At 40.3% G+C, this 21,233-nt stretch overlaps 1 protein-coding gene across 2 annotated transcripts in view; it reads right to left on the reverse strand.

Moving 5' to 3' along the window:
- Positions 1–21,233, reverse strand: part of LOC124263202 — a 23,164-nt gene continuing 1,931 nt past the window's right edge. For both annotated transcript variants that reach the window (XM_046697793.1, XM_046697785.1), the window contains exons 2-25: positions 20,354–20,537; positions 17,832–17,951; positions 16,364–16,663; positions 15,501–15,929; positions 14,050–14,090; positions 13,141–13,447; positions 12,676–12,864; positions 12,427–12,467; positions 12,121–12,228; positions 11,675–11,788; positions 10,788–10,910; positions 10,619–10,696; positions 10,314–10,426; positions 8,946–9,047; positions 8,720–8,809; positions 8,351–8,470; positions 7,040–7,235; positions 6,250–6,396; positions 5,576–5,661; positions 4,669–4,739; positions 4,212–4,279; positions 2,140–2,308; positions 1,946–2,019; positions 1–1,706 (exon numbers count right to left, since the gene is read on the reverse strand). In XM_046697793.1, coding sequence (XP_046553749.1) covers positions 1,651–1,706; positions 1,946–2,019; positions 2,140–2,308; positions 4,212–4,279; positions 4,669–4,739; positions 5,576–5,661; positions 6,250–6,396; positions 7,040–7,235; positions 8,351–8,470; positions 8,720–8,809; positions 8,946–9,047; positions 10,314–10,426; positions 10,619–10,696; positions 10,788–10,910; positions 11,675–11,788; positions 12,121–12,228; positions 12,427–12,467; positions 12,676–12,864; positions 13,141–13,447; positions 14,050–14,090; positions 15,501–15,730 — 2,523 coding nt within the window. In that variant the 5' untranslated portion in view covers positions 15,731–15,929; positions 16,364–16,663; positions 17,832–17,951; positions 20,354–20,537 and the 3' untranslated portion in view covers positions 1–1,650. The remainder of the gene's footprint in view (positions 1,707–1,945; positions 2,020–2,139; positions 2,309–4,211; positions 4,280–4,668; positions 4,740–5,575; positions 5,662–6,249; positions 6,397–7,039; positions 7,236–8,350; positions 8,471–8,719; positions 8,810–8,945; positions 9,048–10,313; positions 10,427–10,618; positions 10,697–10,787; positions 10,911–11,674; positions 11,789–12,120; positions 12,229–12,426; positions 12,468–12,675; positions 12,865–13,140; positions 13,448–14,049; positions 14,091–15,500; positions 15,930–16,363; positions 16,664–17,831; positions 17,952–20,353; positions 20,538–21,233) is intronic.

A 21,233-nucleotide genomic window follows, 5' to 3' on the forward strand; every position in this document is an offset into this window, starting at 1 on the left:
AACAGAACAGAAGTTTATTAACTGAAAGATATGAACAAACCAAAATGAGGAGATTATTATAAGTGAACGCATGCAAAATAGACATAAATTGTTCTGTACAGAACAAAACATGTGGCGACAGAATGGGACAGTTCCTTCGGTGTTGATATGAAAATACGCTGAAATAACTTCTTTTGGAAACGGGGCGGTGGAGTAGCCTAGGGGTTAAAGCCTTGGCTGGTCACGCCGAAGACCCGGATACGATTCCCCACGTGGGCACGATGTGCGAAGCCCAATTCTGGTGTCCCTCGCCGTGATATTGCTGGAATATTGCTAAAAGCGGCGTAAAACTAAACTCAGCCAGTCAGTCAGTCAGTCTTTAGAAAACGAATGGTACAGCGGTTTGAAAATTCGTTAACTGAAAACACAAAGTCAAACACATGATGACATTCATCTACAGTGTGAGTGAATGGACATAGATCATACATTTGTTCTCATGAGTGGCAAAATGAACACATGGCATCAAATTCATTGACATCCACACACACGTTGTCTACTCACATTTGGTCCAATGTGGTCTGTATGGCATGATATATATATTGCTGATACATATACAAGAACTTTAGGATCAGATATTTATTTTACATTAATTGGTTCTCTGGGTTGACAGAAGGGGTTGAATAATGTTTATGATAACAATACTTACTCTCAGTTAAATCAATATGAAAACAACAACACTCAGATCAAGTTCCCACTTTGATTTCGACTTGCCAGATGGGATGTGAAGAAGAGAGGAGACAGCACCTGTGTGTGAACCTATAACAGCCGATACGTCATGTGTCCCAAACCAGACAAACTAGTTTGATAGCATCAGCAAACATCTATGCCGTTGGTGTACAAAACCCCACGGACAACCACCACCACCATCATCATCATCATCATCATTTTCATCGACCACTGCCACAGACATGGGGTACTGGCCTTTCAGACACACTATGCTGTACTCCAACCACTGGAGGCTGGTTTACTATGGAGAGCCAAGCTTATAGGCCATTTGCCATTTTCTGGGGTTTTATTTTTCATTTTTTAAATATTGTAAAGTTTTGTTGTTGCTGCTGTTACGTCGGTAGTTGCTCACCACTGTAGCCCTCTCATCTGATTCTATTACATTTACCGGTTGTCTTAGGCGTGACAGTTTGCTAGACCAGAAAAATATGAACGTGGGTTGAATCTCGTCCAGCCATTTTGTGTATTCTCTTTATCAGAACCCTTCCCCTGGCCGTGGGTTTCGCCGCTGTGCACGTAGTAAACATCTGTATAACTCCTCCCATATTAATCTTACTGAAGCCAGCTCTCCCTCTCAATGAGGGGTAAGGGCGGTGGGTTAGCTTAGTGGTTAAAGCGTTCGCCGAAGACCCAGGTTCGTATCCCCACATGAGTACAATGTGTGAAGCCTATTTCTGGTGTTCTCCCAAACACAAACACACACACACACACACACACGAGGTGATATTGCTGGAATCTTGCTAAAATCAGCGTAAAACCAAACTCACTCACTCACTCACTCACTCTCTCACTCAATGACGGGTAAACATTAACTAAACTGCGGTGTTTCTTTAGTTTCAGTTTCGGCCTTTCCGCAGACCTGGTGCCAGGTGTGGGATGATTGTGTTAGTCCTGGAGCGATTCCGCTGCTTTAAGATTTGCAAGTTCCCCGTAGTCTACATCTGGAATGTACCACAAAGACAATGCAATATTTACCTGAAACGCCTTTGTAGATTTGGCATTTTGTAACCTTACGTTGCATGTATCAATTATTAGAATGGAAAGGCGGAAGCTTTCATTATTTATAACACAATCAAGTTTTATATGAAAACTAAATCTTTGCTCAAATATCTGTTACACCTTAAGGGATTTCAAACATAAATCAGTTGCAGTTATTACTATAATGAAAGTAGACGCTTACGGAGTCTTTGTACGTCATGGCGTATGTTTTCTTCTAAAGACTTTTCTTGCATCGACTTGAAGTATATCCGGTAGCTGAAAATGGTAAAAGTACACGTTTTCACCAATGACGTCAGTCATTGTACATTGTACATTGTTACATCAGCAGAGACTATGAGAGCATGCGTCTATGCTCGATCGAGAGTAGCTATTCACCTTCCATCCCGTTTCTTCACCAAACACGTCCCGTCCTTTTTCCGGTTGTACTCTTGGTGAATCTTAACCTGCATGTCGTCCTGGTACAGCCTCCATTGATATCCGTCATGCCATCTCCACACGGTCGGACGGGAGTCCTCCTCCTCTTCCAGGCCTGGACTTCCCGACCCTGAAACAGTCACCTCTATCTCTATCTGCTGGGTAGATTCATTCCCATGTATGGGTCTGTCTTGACGTCTTTTGTCAAGTTCAATACCTTTATAGTGATTTGTATTATTTTTGATAAATTTAGTTCATTGCAGAATACAAGTATTAATTATATCACATTGTTTAGTTGTTTGTAACGTTCACGTCAAGTTCTTCTACTGACTGATGTCGGATTCACTTCTCGCTAACTTGGTAATCAGTGTGCGAAATAGGCCTGCTGGTCCGTGGCTAGTATAAATCCAGTCGGGCCAGTAAATCTTCACAGTCACTGGCCCGACTGGCTAATGAATTTTCATAGGGTCATTTTTATAAATATATCACTCTCTCCGATTTGTTAAGTTAAAATACACTTTTAAATTGATTGTGGCCTGATAAAAAAATTCACCATTTCAGTAGCTAAATGATGAAACCCATGTGTACATTCAAATTTCGGGCCAGAGAATTATTTTGTGGGCTAGTAACTTTCAGGCATAGCTAGTCCTACTGGCTAGCACAATTTGGAAACTATTTCGCACAACTGTTGGTAATCAACACGTAACAATGTACATGTAGAATACTTACATGTGTCCTTCGTGTACTTACACACGTCCTTTGGTTTGACTTTCAGTAATGAGACACTATATGAATACACGTATAGAATACTTAATATGTCAGAATTGATCCTCATCAACCCATGCCTGTCGTAAGAGGCGACTAACGGGATCGGGTGGTCAGGTTCGCTGACTTGGTTGACACAAATCATCGTATTCCAGTTGCCTAGATCGATGCTCTTGCTGTTCATCACTTGATTGTCTGGTCTAGATTCGATTATTTACAGACGGTTGCCATATAGTTAGAATATTGTCGAATGCGGCGTAAAACTACACTCACTCACTAACTCACTCACTCATTTACATATGTACTTCGGTTCAACCTTCAGTAAGGAGACACTGTGTGGGCACTTAGACACCGATAGACACATACATGTGTCCTGGGGTTTAGTCTTCAGTTATGTAGCACCATGCATGCAATTGTGAAACAAACACATACCTCTGTCCTGGGGTCTAGTCTTCAGTTATGTAGCACCATACCGGCAAGTGTGAAACAAACACATACCTCTGTCCTGGGGTCTAGTCTTCAGTTATGTAGCACCATACCGGCAAGTGTGAAACAAACACATACCTGTGTCCTGGCATCTAGTCTTCAGTTATGTAGCACCATACCGGCAAGTGTGAAACAAACACATACATGTGTCCTGGCATCTAGTCTTCAGTTATGTAGCACCATGCGTGTAAGTGTGAAACAAACACATACCTCTGTCCTGGGGTCTAGTCTTCAGTTATGTAGCACCATACCGGCAAGTGTGAAACAAACACATACCTGTGTCCTGGGGTCTAGTCTTCAGTTATGTAGCACCATACCGGCAAGTTTGAAACAAACACATACCTCTGTCCTGGGGTCTAGTCTTCAGTTATGTAGCACCATACCGGCAAGTGTGAAACAAACACATACCTCTGTCCTGGGGTCTAGTCTTCAGTTATGTAGCACCATACCGGCAAGTGTGAAACAAACACATACCTGTGTCCTGGGGTTTAGTCTTCAGTTATGTAGCACTATACCGGCAAGTGTGAAACAAACACATACCTGTGTCATGTTTCCTAGGATCCAACTTTACTAAGGTGACATGGGCGGTGGGGTAGTCTAGTGATAAAAGCGTCCGCTCGTCACGCTGAAGACCCGGGTTCGATTCCCCACATGGGTACAATGTGTGAAGCCCATTTCTGGTGTCCCCCGCGGTGATATTGCTGGAATATTGCTAAAAGCGGCGTAAAACTAAACTCACTCACTTAATAAGGTGACACTATGTATACTCGTATGAAACATACCTGTATCTTGGGGTCGTCCAGGGAACCTCAACTCTCCACCTGTATGTTTCTTGTGGACGAGCGGCTCGCTGAAACACAGATACCATAGTGATACACGCTTGTGGTGTATTGGTGAACATTCGAAGAGTGTGTGTGCGTGCGTGCGTGCGTGAGTGAGTGCGCTTGTGTGTTATCAGATGAATAAGTAGATGAGGGACTGACACAGGCTGGCATGTATGTGTCTGGAAAAAAGCACGTGCTCGTGTTAATATGGGATTACACGAGGTCTATCTGGAGAGAGGGCTCGGTTGTCCAAGACAATTATGTTCTGAAATTACAGAAGTCGAAAAATTTCTCATTGCTGAAAACATGCCCTCATCAATATTAGAAAGCATTCTGTTTCTATAGAATATGTGAAAATCAAGTGTTACATTGTTTTCTCGATTTTGGAAAACAATGTTAAGCTTTTAGTACTTACCATATCTCCAGCTCGTAGACTCCATCCAGTCCAAACTTGTGGGTTTTGATGTTGCCGTTACTCCACCGTACCTGATGTCAAAGTGAAATACAAATGCCTAAAATGTTGTGTCCACAGCTAGACCTTCTCCTTTACATTGTTAAATGAGTTTGTTCATAGGGTCGGTGATTAAAACGTTTTTCACCTATATAAATGAGTTATGAATAGAACTGTCGGTAAGGTGAAACTATATGTAAGATTTGAAGGATCCTGTTTATATTTTTATTATTGAACCTATTTGTTTTGGTTCTTTCTTGCGCGAAAATTAAGATAAAGACAAGCGATCACTTCGATTTTAATCTTGATTTTGGTCGACCTATGAAATCGGCTTATATACTCATTGGAAAGATTTTTCTTTCAAAAAGTACTTATATATAACAAGAGATTGTTTTAACACAATGAAAGCACTATGTCCGTAGGTCTTGTACTCCGTTACTATAACCATTAAAATGTATACACGCATTTACTTGTCAGTGGTTGCAGCTGAACTGTTTACTTTGCTTTCAACTTCTTCAAGTCTATTTCATCGCAATCATATACACATGCCAATAATGGTTGTCACCCCCTTCAATTTTTGTAATTGGAGAGGGTGTGAGGTGTGTGTAGGCGGATCCAGGAATTTTGAAAGGGGGGGTCAGGTGGTTCGAAACACCCTTTCCCCATTGGCTCCGCCAACGCAAAAAAAAAAATCTTCAATGTGGTCTTAAGTCATTTTCAAAGGGGATGGTCGAATCCCCTGAAAACACACAAACCCCACCCCACCCCACCCCCACCCCCGCCATTGCATTGGTCCCCTCTCTGCATGAAAATGATAATGTCCCTCGAATGCATGGTGCAAAGTAAACATGAAGCCAAAAATAATTCTCACCTTCACTTCCTGATCACCCCTTGTTCTGATGACGACGCCAGTGTTACCCTCTCCGCCGTCATTGTTCTTGGACTCCCAGCAGTGACCTGGCATCCAAGCACAACCAAATCTATAGTCCATACTCACTTATCGACTAAACCGTTAATATCGTATCTAGTGGGGCTTTTGTAACTAGGAGAGAGAGTGCCCAAGAGCAAGAGAGAGAGAGAGAGAGTGAGAGAGAGTGCGAGGGAGAGAGAGAGAGAGAGAGAGAGAGGGAGAGAGAGAAGAGTGGGAGGGAGATAACACATGGTCTCATTCTTATTTCCTACTTGAAGGAACTTTTATAACATGGTTTGTTGGTTTGCACGTGGAATCTAAGTATACCCCAATTACGTGTCGGGGGCATGTAGGTTTGCAACCTTTCGATATGTATTTATCGATGCTCCAAGAGAGCAAACTGATTTACCGGGACAGATATGCTTTTTAGTATTTTGTATTAAGTTGACAATGTTTACTTCAGGCAGTAGATGTCCTCGCAACAGTCCAATACGATTTACAATGAATCATGCAGAAAGAATCAGACGGTATTAAAACAGACATTATGAATCAGACAGTATAAAACAGACATTATGAATCAGACAGTATGAATCAGACAGTATAAAACAGACAGTATGTAACAGACATGTGTTGACCTCGTTTAACTCTGACCCCAAGTTGGGGGAACTGTTCAGACTCCGGGACGCGAGGACGTCCGTCATCTAGAACGACGTCAAAGACACCATTTATATCGTAGCGCTGCCGATTGGTGTCGCCACTGTCCCAGAGGACCCACACCCAGTCTGAAACAATGGAACAGGATCATGATCACCATTGTTTCCTTATCTATAAGGATCACATGCATTCCACCACAAAATACACGTCCTATCATCAGTATAGCATACCTATACCACGTAGGACTTGACTACATGTTGTGTAAGAATTGCTCTACTCTTTAATTCTTGCATTTCTGAACACCAATAATTCACTTTATCATCAAAAAGTATTCCAGAAATAAGACGAATCGGCATGAGTTAAGTCATATTGTCATGTTGCCATGGTTTCATTCCGGTGTGCGGTAAAATTACAGCGTTTTACAAAAGCTTAAGAGCGGGAGCTAAATGTAGTGGCTGCGATCAGAATATGGCGAATACTGGCTCCAGTTCAATAATGGCGTCAGAGCATCCTTAAAAGTGAACTCATCTTTATATTAAACTGTTAGAGAAAATTGACAGATAGTATATATACTGAGGGAAACAAATAAGGGAACACAACTTCATGGTGTTCCGTTATTTATTCTCATATTTCCTCCCACAGCGCTATTCAAAGCTGGTGATTAAAACTGGAAATTATTAAAGAAACGCTTGAAATTTCCGGTGTTCCTCTATTTGTTTATCTCAGTATATTTGTGTTTAGGTGACCAACAGCAACCCTGCCAAAACTTACTTTCGTTCTCATCGTGGTTGATGATGGTGCCCACATCCTGCGAGCGCTGATCCTCCCCCCGCCAGTCTTTGGTTCTGATTACTCTGCTTCCAAGTGGTGCAAGCTCAGGGTTCTCGTACACGTTGTCAAAGTCGTCAGGCTTCGTGTCTCCCTCCTCACTGGCGATCTTGTCACGCACAGCGGCTACGATCTCATCCTGTCAAAACAGTTTATTGTTTAACGCCGCACTCAGCAATATTCCAGTTATATGACGGCCGTCTGTAAATAATCGAGTCTGGACCAGACAATCCAGTGATCACCAGCATGAGCATCAATCTTCACACTTGGGATACGATGACGTGTCGACCAAGTCAGCGAGCCTAACCACCCAATCCCGTTAGTCGCCTCTTACGACAAGTATGGTTTGCTGAAGATCAGTTATCATCCCGGATCTTCACGGATAGAGACAAGCATGGGTTACTGAAGACCAGTTATCATCCCGGATCTTCACGGACAGGACAGGCATTGGCTACTGAAGACCAGTTATCATCAAGGATCTTCACGGATAGAGACAAGCATGGGTTACTGAAGACCAGTTATCATCAAGGATCTTCGCGGATAGAGACAAGTATGGGTTGCTGAAGACCAGTTATCATCCCGGATCTTCATGGATAGAGACAAGTATGGGTTACTGAAGACCAGTTATCATCCCGGATCTTCACGGATAGAGACAAGTATGGGTTACTGAAGATCAGTTATCATCCCGGATCTTCACGGATAGAGACAAGTATGGGTTGCTGAAGACCAATTCTAATCACCCTAATCTTCACGGGTCGTCCAAACTGTGACACATACCATATCGCAAACGATTTAAAAACACGTATAAAAGACGTCTTCATGGATTTGTAGCGGCTAGTTTGGAATAGTGGCGGGTGCTACCGGTATGGCAGACGATGCTTTCTGATCTAGTAGCATAATTGTCACTGCTACTTGTCTTATTTAACTCAATTGAATCTGTTTGGTCCGATAATAGAGAATACGATTTTCGGGTTAAATCTGTTTCTTCTGCATAATCAGCTCGAACAGTCCCATCTGACAACACCTACCTACCAGTTATCATATTGCGGCTGTAAACCCTATCCTTCTATTTACCACTACAGTATTGAGGATTTGTCTAGGACATTTCTGTTATATGATCCATGATTGACCGCTAAAGGCAGAGTTAGAGATCTGTGTGTCCTCTGTGTGTGTGTTTTGTGTATGTGTCTCTCTCTCTCTCTCTCTCTCTCTCTCTGTGGTGGTTTGAGATAATGTAGAGCCTTCATAGCTTACAATGTCACTTGGATCGACCTCCCCTGCAATGCCCTGCGCTACATCCTTAATGGCCTGCTGGACATCCGGATAGTCGTCAATGTTGCTGCGGACACAAGCATAGATCTTGCCGATACTGTCCTGTAATGGAATCATATTATTACTGCAACAATCATGCACATTTTACACATAGCAATATATATACTTATTCAATGCATTCATTGTGTCCTTGGTGGACTCATTCATGGCAGGCATGGCCGCCGCTGCAGACATTGAGTGATTTTCAAGTATTATGTTGAAATGGGTTTCAACGTCTCGTAGAATGTATCTTCAGACAAGAAAATGTGTTTTATTGTCTTGATATCAATATTTCCATAACATAAACGGTACCTGTATTTTATAGTAACGGATCAGCTTCTGTAGGTCCTTCTCCTCTGCTACTTGCCCGTTACCAAGTTTTGCTAGAGACTTCAGCAAATCCTAAAAAAAGATCACTCTCACGATTAGATTTTGTTCCTAAGCCTTCACATAGCGATTGTGGTTCCTTTACGGTTAATATGAAAAAAGTAAATAGGCTTAAACATATATAAAGACACATCCCTGCACCAAATCTTACTCTGTCAGCGTCTCCGACTGGCATCCAAACAATGGGAGAGGGTTTGGTCTTGTGTTTCTTGGATCCTAGTTCTGTTATTAGACGGATAATAGGAACTTTAGCCTGAAACACATCCCAAACATTCCATATATTCACAATATAATCATCCAATAAATGCAACATATGCTTAGACACAAAAGATGTTAATGTATGTACACAAGACCGTGTAAGGAGTATAACGCTTATCATGACTGAATATAGAAACCTGACACATTATCGTTTTATAGCACGTTTTAATAACTACTGTTGTATCATTACATAATCATTTAATTGGAACTGTGTAAAATAATTGTTGTAAATGTTAGGTGTGACTTCAACAGTCCATTCATATAATTGTACAATTTCAGCTATTTTGTCGTTTTCATCAAATGGAATATCTTTCATAGAATAGTGAAGACTGGGCATTCCTATTCACTAACGTCATAGAGATATTTACCTCATTTCATATTGATTTCTAAATTAGATACCTTGGTAGTCTAAGGGAGACAAATCTTTCTTTAACGTCGCTTATGTTCTGATTACCTCCCTTGTGCAAATGAGAGTTAGGGGCCCTTGAATAAAATGGCGTCAAAAGAAAATGAGCATGAGAAGATCGTCTGGCACGTTGTCAATCTCCTACCCAGAGTTCCATGCGGCCAGCCAGCATAGTATCTCTGGCACAGGCCAGAAAAATGTGACGATTCGTCACATCTTGCAATGTCCATTCAATATAATGTACATATTTCTTTTACTCTTTTATTTTTGACGAGTCTACACATCTAACTAAACATCTTTAATAGAATGGTTTAGTTTCACTGAGAAAATATCCAAAAACATGTAACACTATTTCGATTTGCGTAGCGATCCTTTGTTTACATAGGTTGTACCGTTCCACGTGCTCTCATCGAAGCCGACGGAGAGCAAACGATGCAGCCAGTTTGATATCTAAATATGTACTGTCATAGACCTCACTGTCGCAGTTGTGGAAGAATATATATGTAACAATGTAAAACATTATGAAAAGAGCGCCGAAAAGCTTTCGTGAGTCCAGTCTCTTCTTATTATGAATATGCGCGTTTGATTACAAACAAGAGAAAAGTCCGGTCACGTGATATGCAAATTAGCCTGTGGCAGTGATGTTATGTTAAGTCCGCTGAGCCGGAGTTTGGCACGTTGTTCATTCAAGCAAGGACGTATATTCACGTATATATTCGTCTTTGATTCAAGTGATCGTCACAATAATAACTCTTTATTGGGTACGTGGCAGCCACCCCACAATTTCCTAGATTAAAGTCAATAATTTGTTGGGTCAGATAAAGCAGCATTGGAATAGTTGTGAGAGTAACTCACGCTGTCTGACTGTATATCGGGGCCGCTATCTTGTTTTTCGTCCGTCAACTTTCCATCTGTGATGACAACAATCCTGGGTCGGATTCGGTGTTTATGCACCCTTAGCACGCCACCTAGTGGAGGATAATTCAAAGGGGTTAGCATCGCTTAACTTGCACCATCGTCATCAATGATTTAATATGCATTACGTTTCATGTTGCATTCCCTTGAGAAGGGTTGGCATACTAAATACGTAGTAAAATACCAGCATATATATAGTCTCATCATCAGATGCAAAATGTTGTTATTAGTTTATGATGTATCACCTTTCCCTTGGATTGCTGCCAAAGCGACGATCAACATCTCAAAAAGTGGTGACCTTCCTTCTGGTTTTCTTAATGTCTCTGAAATAAGACAAAAACAAATAATTGATCAACCAATTATTCAAGTTCTACGTTATGTTTAATTGAGTTAAGGACAAAGATTCATACTGACCAAGAGCATCTCTGACTTTAGAGTAGTCGTTAGTAAGCTGCTGGACCACCCTTGCTCGGCCGGACACAGTGACCACAGCCACGTTCTCTTCCACATTATGATTCTCAGCGACCATCTCAACACCTGGACATAGGATGGTGATGTGACGTCATACCGAGTGTTGATAAATGAATATTGTTTCACGCATATAAAGTTCTTGCTGTATCACGGTAAATTAATTTTATTTTTAGCAATACTCCAGCAACACCCCGGCGGGTGACACCAGAAATGGTCTTCACACATTGTATCCATTTTGGGGATCGAACCGGGGTCTTTGGCGTGACGAGTAGCCATTGGGCTACACCACCGCCTCACGGTAAATGAATACGTATTATATGAGTTACTGGGTTCTAGGCTAGAGAATAACAGATGTTGATTGTCCCATAACACATTACTGGTAAAAGAGAATAGTTGTGAGCATAATATGAACATACATTCACTTACATGTGCAGGCACAAGAACGTGTTAGCTGTCTGACGCCACAACAATGAATGGGATTTTGACCTTGAAGTTTCAGATGTATCGATGATCTGGCATCATTCAATTATAGTCAAATTACTAAGTCGTCACCGATTTACCCACATTAACTAGAAATAGAAGAGATCTGTGAAACCCAGCCAGTGGTGTCTAAATTGAACATCTTGTATCACACTATTTAATTATGACACATCAACACACGCATGTAATATTTGGAATGGAACAGCTGATAGTCATTAAGGAGGACTGTGAAAATGGTTTTCTAGTTTGTTTGTTTGTTTGTTTACGTTTCGGTTCGGGCATTGAAATGCAGCATGGGGTAATATTAAGTAAAAAAAATGTTGGTACTCAGCGGCAGACTGGGAACTCACCATCGATGAATTTTTCTGCGATGTCCTTCATCTGACAGAAGGCTTCACCAGCCATACTCTGGGAGCAGTCAAGACAGAGGATGGTGTCCAGAGACTGAGCTCGAGGGGACAAATCTGTTGACACAGGTCGCATCAACTTTATCACAGACAATCTTAAAGTATTCACCTCTAAGTTGCCCAACTGCCAAAATAGCATATTATATACACCGTGATCAACCCATTTACATCCAAGCAGGGCTGTTCCAGTTCGTTACAATTGTCATACTCACAGCTTAAATTAATTATCATAACAACATTTCCCCCCTCTCTATCTCGTAAGTATATCACGGTTGATGATTTGGGCTGCCATATCGTAACGTGTAGATGAAGATGGGGCTGATGTTTGCATTCTGAAGCGTCTCAAAGGGCCATCTATCGCCCACCGTTATTGTGTATCCACCACTTACCATCTTCAAGGGCTGACTGTGCTGACTTCTCTATCTTCTTTAAGTCTACTTCAGAGTAGTTTCTTAGCGCTGATCTTGCTAATGCCATCAGTTTGTCTGTTGACGCCCCTGAAAACAACGACATGGATATCAAAACATGAACAAATTGGATTTCAATAGTGTTTTGTTTTAATTCATGTTATCTTCGGGAATCCATATTCAGGTTTCAACAAAACTCCTCTTAATCTTGTTTATTCATCACACACATTCGCGCGTACAGATATCTATCACAGAAGACTATTACCGAATGTACCAGCTATCGCTCACCTTTAACTTTTGGCTTTGCACCACCTGTAGACGTGACAGAGCTGTCGAAAGAACAGATTCACAAAAAATACCGCCAATTAGTAAAACGTTTCTAAAAAAGAACATTGTGACTGTTATCTGTTAATCGATGAAGCTTCCTTTACTAGAATACCATCTGACCTCGTGCTTTACAATTCGAAAACCACAACGTATTGAAAATAAATAGATTCTTTTATGATATTTGATATCTTTACAGAACGTCTTCCTTACTGTGTTGCAGATTCTTGTTTAGTTTCTGTTGAGAGATGAGGATTGGAACCTCCTGTAGGATGAGTGTCAAGGTCCGATTGATGGCGTGTTGCTCCTGGATGAACTTCACATCCAGGAACTGATAAAGTACCTTCTTGTTGAGCTCCAGTGTGTGCCATCGATGCTTTGGAGGATTCAGTTCTTTGTCTACTACATTTTAAAAAGTGTTACTCCATAGTGTTGTGATTACTTGTGATACATGTCTTACAGTAGGCACCACAACAACATACATCTATATAGCATGACGAACTGTGGAGAAGAGACATTCACGATTTGCCTTAACAGTTTGTAAATGAAATATGAAGCAATAATTTTGATATTATCCTTGAATGAATTAGTTAAGTTTAATGCAGATTGTTTTAAATGAGGTGTCGGGTAAATATAACCCCATTTGATCCATGTCTTAAAAACTATAGAACAACTCACGTTTGTACAAAAACGTTTCCATGGCGTTCCTCTTGAGCGTATGCTGCTATGGCCGCCGTGTTGCCAGGCTGAACGCTGACAGGACCAGAAATGTCCAGAACAGGAGGTAAACACTTGTCCGAGTCTCCTGACGTTGGATTACAAGACAGCGCTGTATCAACCTTAGCGGGGGAAGGAGCTCCTTCTTTACAAACCTCATGGACCTGCTTTTGTATTCTTTTTACTGTACCTAAAATTGACTTGATCTGAGTCGCTTGTACAGATTGATCTGCCTCCTTCGCATTCAATGTTCCGTGCTTATCCTCATCTGGAAGGAAACCATTCACATTGTATTCTAATTCAGAATGAACAATTTGAGTTGTGCACCAACATATATAGCCTATGTAAGAATGAAAGGTTCCTAACGTCCCCAATTAACACTTTGCATATGCTAGATGTAAATATTTTTTATCGAGTTTTTGGCTAGAAACATGAAACCGGCATTGGTCCAGAATAGTAAAGGAAACCACACACTCAATTTAATGATAATTATATTCTCGTACATACAGAGAAACCAAACACACACACACACACACACACACACACACACTTGAAAATGACTAAAGACCACATTGAAGTTAATGTTGTGCATTAGGGGGCTCAGTAGGGTTCGAACCCCTTCACCCCACCCCCACCTTATCCCCCACCCCTTCCGCCTATTGTGATGCTTCAGTGTATAAAAATCTCATTTCAGTGTGGATATTTTTAAAAAAGACGGAATGTTGAGTGTATAAGCGAAGCGTAGAGCCGTCACTATATTAGTTTTGGCATCAAACTAGTATTACAAATCTATCCAAAGTCATGGACATATTATCGCTTCCACAACTCATATAACACATATATACAGAGGTCGCGTAAGTGCACATGTACCTGACAAACAGTACAGCTCGTCGTCCTCTTGTGCTTGTGTTCTGTAGGAGAAAGATAGCATTAGATTTCACTTGATCTCTTACTACATCCCTGTTCGTGTGGACCAACGTGCATATGTATCTGAACGATTCTATCATTCTATCGTTGTTGCAGCTGCCTCTGTTTAATGAATTCAAGGAAGGAAGGTCATTCTTAACGTGCACTTTACACAACTGACTTAACTATGGGCGATTATGAAAGCCCGTGGGTGTTGGGGTGGGTGTGGATATGGGAATGTGTCTGGGTGAGGTTTTTTTTGTGGTTGTGAGTGTGTATAATATATCATGGTTATGTCAAACATATAATGGTTCGGTTCTGACGAATATCACTCGACTATGTTTCTTCATAACAGGTTCGAGTGGTTTGACCATTACCATAACGCTTGGAGGTTTCTCGGCCGGTTACAGCCAATGGATAAATACTGTAATCGTTGGGGTGATTTACGATTGAATTTGCATATAAAAAGTCAGGTGTATACTATGTTTAGTGACTTTAAACATATAAAAAGTCAGGTGAGCACTATTTCAGTCACCTCAAACATATAAAAAGTCAGGTGTATACTATTTTCAGTGACCTTAAACACACATGATGCTCCATGTTAAATGATGAGACGAAAATCTTGACACATAATTATAGTAAGGCCACTTGTATAGCGCTGGACTCCCCGTCGCACGGACATGCTCTAAGCACATACAACGTGATGGATGATATTACCCCGGATAACCCAAGCTGCCCGTGAGGCGCTAGAAGGTTAATAGTCATATGACTTATACCATCGGGTACCCATTTGCTTCTGGGTGAACAGACTACAGAAGCAATTTGGAACAAACTCACTTGCCTAAGGTGTGACCACATAGGCCCTTGCTTGTGGGGCAGGACAGAAGTCCTAGAAACTCCCAGGAGTCAAGTTGCCAAACATGGTCACCAACGTTGCTTAACCTCAACTGATTTGTGATTTGCGCTCTATTCACAAACCCACACACCACCACGAATCACTTGGATAATATATTCAATAGATCGAGAGTATTGATTGGCAGCATCTGATTCACACAGAGGCCACACGTTAAACTGTTCGCGTGCAAAAACACGCGAAAAAATATATTTTTCAAACGTTGATTGAGGCACATTGTTATTGTTTTGTTTGTTATCATTGTCATAGTTATAGTGGGGAAATACAAGTATTGAGGTTGAATAATTTTATGATACCAGAAATGCCTGAATGATATCGATCAGTGAACTTATTATCTAATATACACTGTCAAAAGACTCAGACAGTGAACAATACTTTACGTTGCATGCAACACATAAGTCCAGCTGTTTCTCAGCAGTGGCCAGCATATAATTGTGCCTTGAATTGACAACGAAATGGAAGCATGAGAAATTCCTGGAAACAGATTTGGATTGATACCTACCTTGGTGCTTCTGTTGTCGACGGTTGGCCGTATCTGGGCCGTGGTATTGGCTCAGATGTTGGAACGCTCTCAAAGGACACCTCTACTTCCACCTTACGCTTAGTAATCAGGAACACAAAGTCTTTAAACATGTTGATAAGTTGGCCTGGCCTGCTCTCCATGTCCTGTACTGACTGTTGGCTAGCATGGGCGACCTCAATCACGATAGAGCCGAAGAATATCCGTTTCATGTAAACTTTGTACTTCTCAAAGATGTCCTGTAACAATTTTCGCGAATAACGAAAATCGTCCTCCTTAAAACTCGCAAGTAAAAGCTCGTAAAATTGTCAATAGCCTCCGAAACTTTAAAGTGAATGTTTCTCTTGATCCTCATTTCGGAACCCTCGAAATCCCAATTGAATGAGATACTTTTCCCATCGCTGAGCTTTCCTGAAACGATGCTTTAACATTCATTTATACCATCCTCTACTGTACTATGATATACGCTACTTATTCATCAAAGACGTTTTGAAACCTTTTTAACGTATGTAGAACAAATTTCACAAAGGTCTCATAAAAATCGACATGATGCACATACAATTGAGACATGGGAAAGGGAATTTCATAAAATGAATTACAAATGTATTTAGAAGATTTAGACGGGGATCAAATCTGTCGGTATGGCTGCCGTTACATATGGGACAGGTCATTAAGCCTCATGTTACCTCACCTTACTACTGAATTTTGTTAACACGGTATATCAATTATCACCAGTGCAGTAGCCTAGTGGTTCAAACATTCGCTCATCACCGAAGGGTAGACAGAACTAATTCGTCTACCAGTGTCAAATACGATGCATATAACCAATGTTATGTGTACAGTACCTACAAGTTCCCCGCCCCTTTCCAGTCTGTCCATAGCTTGATCATCAATTCGGATGTCTACGATGGTACAGCAGTGTCCAATCTGAACGAGTTTACCTTCCACCTCCTTGCGAAAATGAATGTTAGGTACATTATCTTCTTTAACTTTGACCAAATCCTCTGGTTCTTCTGTGTCCTGTGGTCCTTCTAGGTTCCTCATCGTCATGGCCCCATGGTCCCTCATCGTCGTGCCCCTTGAGCCTTCCTCAGTCACGTGTACCTTCACGCCATGATGACTGACGTCACCAGGCGAAATCCTATCTGAAATATTATGGACGATCAAAGACCACAATATTGGTCAATACAAAGAGACTGAAATACCAAGTGCAAGGGACACAGAAGCATATGTTATAGGTATAATAACTAAAAAAAAGTCATTTCATTGACGAGTAAACTGTTGAGATGGTCTGCAAATTCAGATTATGATAAACTGTATACAGCCATTTGTTCTCACAATACGCCACATATTTTCTCATAATCTTAAAATTGGCGGTTGTGTTGTACAACAAATGGCAAGGACGATACGCTGTATGAAAACATCGCCACATAAACAGAGTGTTTTCCATGAATTGTTTTGTTTTACGGATTAAATAGGGCGCGGTGATTCGGGCCCAGTCAGGCTGGTAAAGTTCATCATCAGCTCAGGATCCATGCCCCATCGACTCGCAGCCCTGCCGGCCAATGGGCCTTCTCCGTGGAAGTGCTGCCGAGTTGAACCCACTAAGTACTTTGTAGGGAATGTGGTCTACCTGCGTGATCCAGAGTGTCAGAAGGGGTCTGAAAGTCTTGGCAGAGGACCGGGTCGCTTAAGATACTGAAAAGGTGTCTGGCAGCCAAGTTCAGTCCATATTTACATTGTAATGCAAAATCACACACTAACGGTTACGAGTGGAAAGTGACTGGTCCTGAAGGCCTTCTGTTTCATTTTCAGGCCCGCCGACTTCATTCAAGCGACGTGCTCAGCTGGATTACTCTTTTCCTCAACACTCGGTGCAGCAGTAGCACCACCACAATCCCCATTATCAGTACAATCATCATCATCATCATCATCATCATCATCATCATCATCATCACATCATCATCATCATCATCATCATCATTATTACTATTATCATTATCATATATCTCATGTATGCATTTATATGTGTGTCTATCAATTGCGGTATGCGTGTGCGCATGCGTGTGTGTAAGAACATCACAACAACATGAAGCTCAGGTGAAAATGTGTGTCCATAGTGGATTTAGGTGACAATGAAAATGCCTCACGCGCTTCTCTCACGGGAAGGGCTCATATTAAGGAGCATACGTCACGTGTTACCTCAATAACACACACACACACACACACATTAAACTATTGTTGACGCAACAATATTCACCTGAGTTTCATATTGGTGTGATAATCAATGGAATGTTCGTTCCCATAACATACCTGTGTTTCGTCTAATTCTAACGTAGGTACTGTCGTCGCCACGCATCACTTCATTTTCCTCTCCGCCGACTTCGATTCTCCGCCTCAAGTTGGGTTGTGTAGAAAATGGTGGATGATCCACTGTGCAGGACAAACTCCAACTGATGTCAATATATTCATGTACCAGTGCATTCAGTACATATCATAACTACTTAGTCATGGAAGGGTCTTTCAAACATTAAACCACGATATGAGCAAATCTTGTGTACTATAATACGTTGACAACTACAAATCGTACATATTTCCTAAGTACCTACAGTATATATCCGAACAAGAACAATTGTAAATATCTAGACAAATCTAAATTCTACCATGACTTCAGTAAATACTGGGTTGTGACTGGATCATTAAAGTCATTCAGAGGTATATAAACACGTCATATACCCCTGAATCGATTAGCGCAGCGGCACCGTCGCAACGGTAAATAGTTCGTTTTTAAAATCTTAATAACACGGTTAAGATAGAATGGAGATAAACATACTGTGTATGAAAATCTGAGGTATATAACGAAGTAATAATAGCTCTAATTTTTGGATGTATAAAACCTGATATCTTATATATATACCAGAACCAGGACATATAAATATATATACCAGAACCAGGACACGTCATAAATATGTATATCAGAACCAGGACATATCATAAATATGTATACCAGAACCAGGACATATCATAAATATGTATGCCAGAACCAGGATATATCATAAATATGTACACCAGAACCAGGACATATCATACATATGTATACCAGAAGCAGGACATATCATAAATATGTACACCAGAACCAGGACTTATCATTAATATGTATACCAGAAGCAGGACATATCATAAATATGTATACCAGAAGCAGGACATATCATAACTATGTATACCACAACCAGGACATATTATAAATATATATACCAGAACCAGGACATATCATAAATATATATACCAGAACCAGGACATATCTTAAATATGTATACCAGAACCAGGACATATCATAAATATGTATACCCGAACCGGGACATATCATAAATATGCATACCAGAGCCAGGACATATCATAAATATGTATGCCAGAACCAGGACATATCATAAATATATATACCAGAGCCAGGACATATCTTAAATATGTATACCAGTACCAGGACATATCATAAATATGTATGCCAGAGCCAGGACATATCTTAAATATGTATACCAGTACCAGGACATATCATAAATATGTATGCCAGAGCCAGGACATATCATAAATATATATACCAGAACCAGGACATATCTTAAATATGTATACCAGTACCAGGACATATCTTAAATATGTATACCAGTACCAGGACATATCATAAATATATATACCAGAACCAGGACATATCATAAACATATATAGAAGTACCAGGACATATCTTAAATATATATACCAGAACCAGGACATATCATAAATATGTATACCAGAGCCAGGACATATCTTAAATATGTATACCAGTACCAGGACATATCATAAATATGTATGCAAGAGCCAGGACATATCATAAATATATATACCAGAACCAGGACATATCTTAAATATGTATACCAGTACCAGGACATATCTTAAATATATATACCAGTACCAGGACATATCATAAATATATATACCAGAACCAGGACATATCATAAACATATATAGAAGTACCAGGACATATCATAAATATATATACCAGAACCAGGACATATCTTAAATATGTATACCAGTACCAGGACATATCTTAAATATGTATACCAGTACCAGGACATATCTTAAATATATATACCAGAACCAGGACATATCATAAATATGTATACCAGAGCCAGGACATATCATAAATATGTATACAAGAACCAGGACTTATCATAAATATGATTACCAGAACCAGGACATATCATAAATATACATACCAAAGCCAGGACACATCATAAATAACAGAACCAGGACATATCATAAATATGTATACAAGAACCAGGACTTATCATAACTATGATTACCAGAACCAGGACATATCATAAATATACATACCAAAGCCAGGACACATCATAAATACCAGAACCAGGACATATCATAAATATGTATACCAGAAGCAGGACATATCATAAATATGTATACCAGAGCCAGGACATGTCATAAATATGTATACCAGAACCAGGACATATCATAAATATGTATACCAGAACCAGGACATATCATAAATATGTATGCCAGAACCGTACATATGTATACAAAACCTGTAGCCTTGAAAGATATGCGATCGTATTTTGTAAATCCCATATCATTAATGTGGTGGAATATGTACAAATGAGATGTCATTTCTGAGATGATGATAATATGTCCCACCCCCTCATTATACCACTGTGTAGGGAGACATTATGACACTGGCTACGTTATGTTCATGTGCTACTCCAACGAAATGTCAAAGTTTTTCGTCTTATCTTCAATCGCATACGAATGATGATGACATAAACCTGTGTTGAACAAATATTTAAACAAACCTTTGACCTCAGCGCCAGTTTGGTTGTCCACCCATACATTCGACTTTCCTACCATCACTTTGTTGCGCCGTCCCGTTATTTCGATGTCCTCCTCGGCCATGCTGAATCTTACTTTTGCTAGACTACCCTCACTGTCTGTCTGTAAGTGCACTCTTCATGAATACTGATAGGGTCTAGCGTTTATCTGAAACAACAGAAGCATTATACGAGGGTATGTCACATTTTTTTAATGCCAGATTTTTAGCTTAACATTGGCTTTTGGCTATTCTAAAGACAATTATTGTAGCTCAATAACCTTTGCGCGTCCATACTTGTCATGGTTCTCACGAGCATACCTCAGGGATGAAAGTTTAAGTTTGTCTGGGTGATTTATTTATACGTAATAGAAGAAAAGCACATGAATAAACTAACAGGATTATAAAGATAAAAAAGGTTATAAAATTTGCACTACAAAATCTGTTTGAAATTGTAATAGGTGTGTCTGGAAAAATCTGAAGAGACAAACGTAACCTAGCTGTTCGTTATTGGACAAGTAGTTTATGTTATAAATTAGTGGTGGTCCGATTAATTGAAATTAAATAATGATTAAACGACCAAGCAATCGATCATGATTTCTCATAATCGAACACAAACGATTTTGGTACACTTGTTTGCATTAACAACATTTTTCACAACGTTTTGTCTGTTACATTTCATAAGTACTACAAGCTCGTTCCTTGTCATGATTGAAATTATCTTAAAGATTCCAAGAAATTTATGGGTGGGTGGGTTGGGTTGGGTTGGGTTGTAATAGATATTGCTGTACAGATTGTATGTGTAGCCCGTGAAAGCCAGTACAATGGACATCGTACTCTTCTGCACCGGAGGTAGATAAAGCATG

This window comes from Haliotis rubra, unplaced genomic scaffold (assembly GCF_003918875.1).
Source record: "Haliotis rubra isolate DU_JTF1 unplaced genomic scaffold, ASM391887v1 Scf120, whole genome shotgun sequence".
In the NCBI taxonomy this organism is placed as follows: domain Eukaryota; kingdom Metazoa; phylum Mollusca; class Gastropoda; order Lepetellida; family Haliotidae; genus Haliotis; species Haliotis rubra.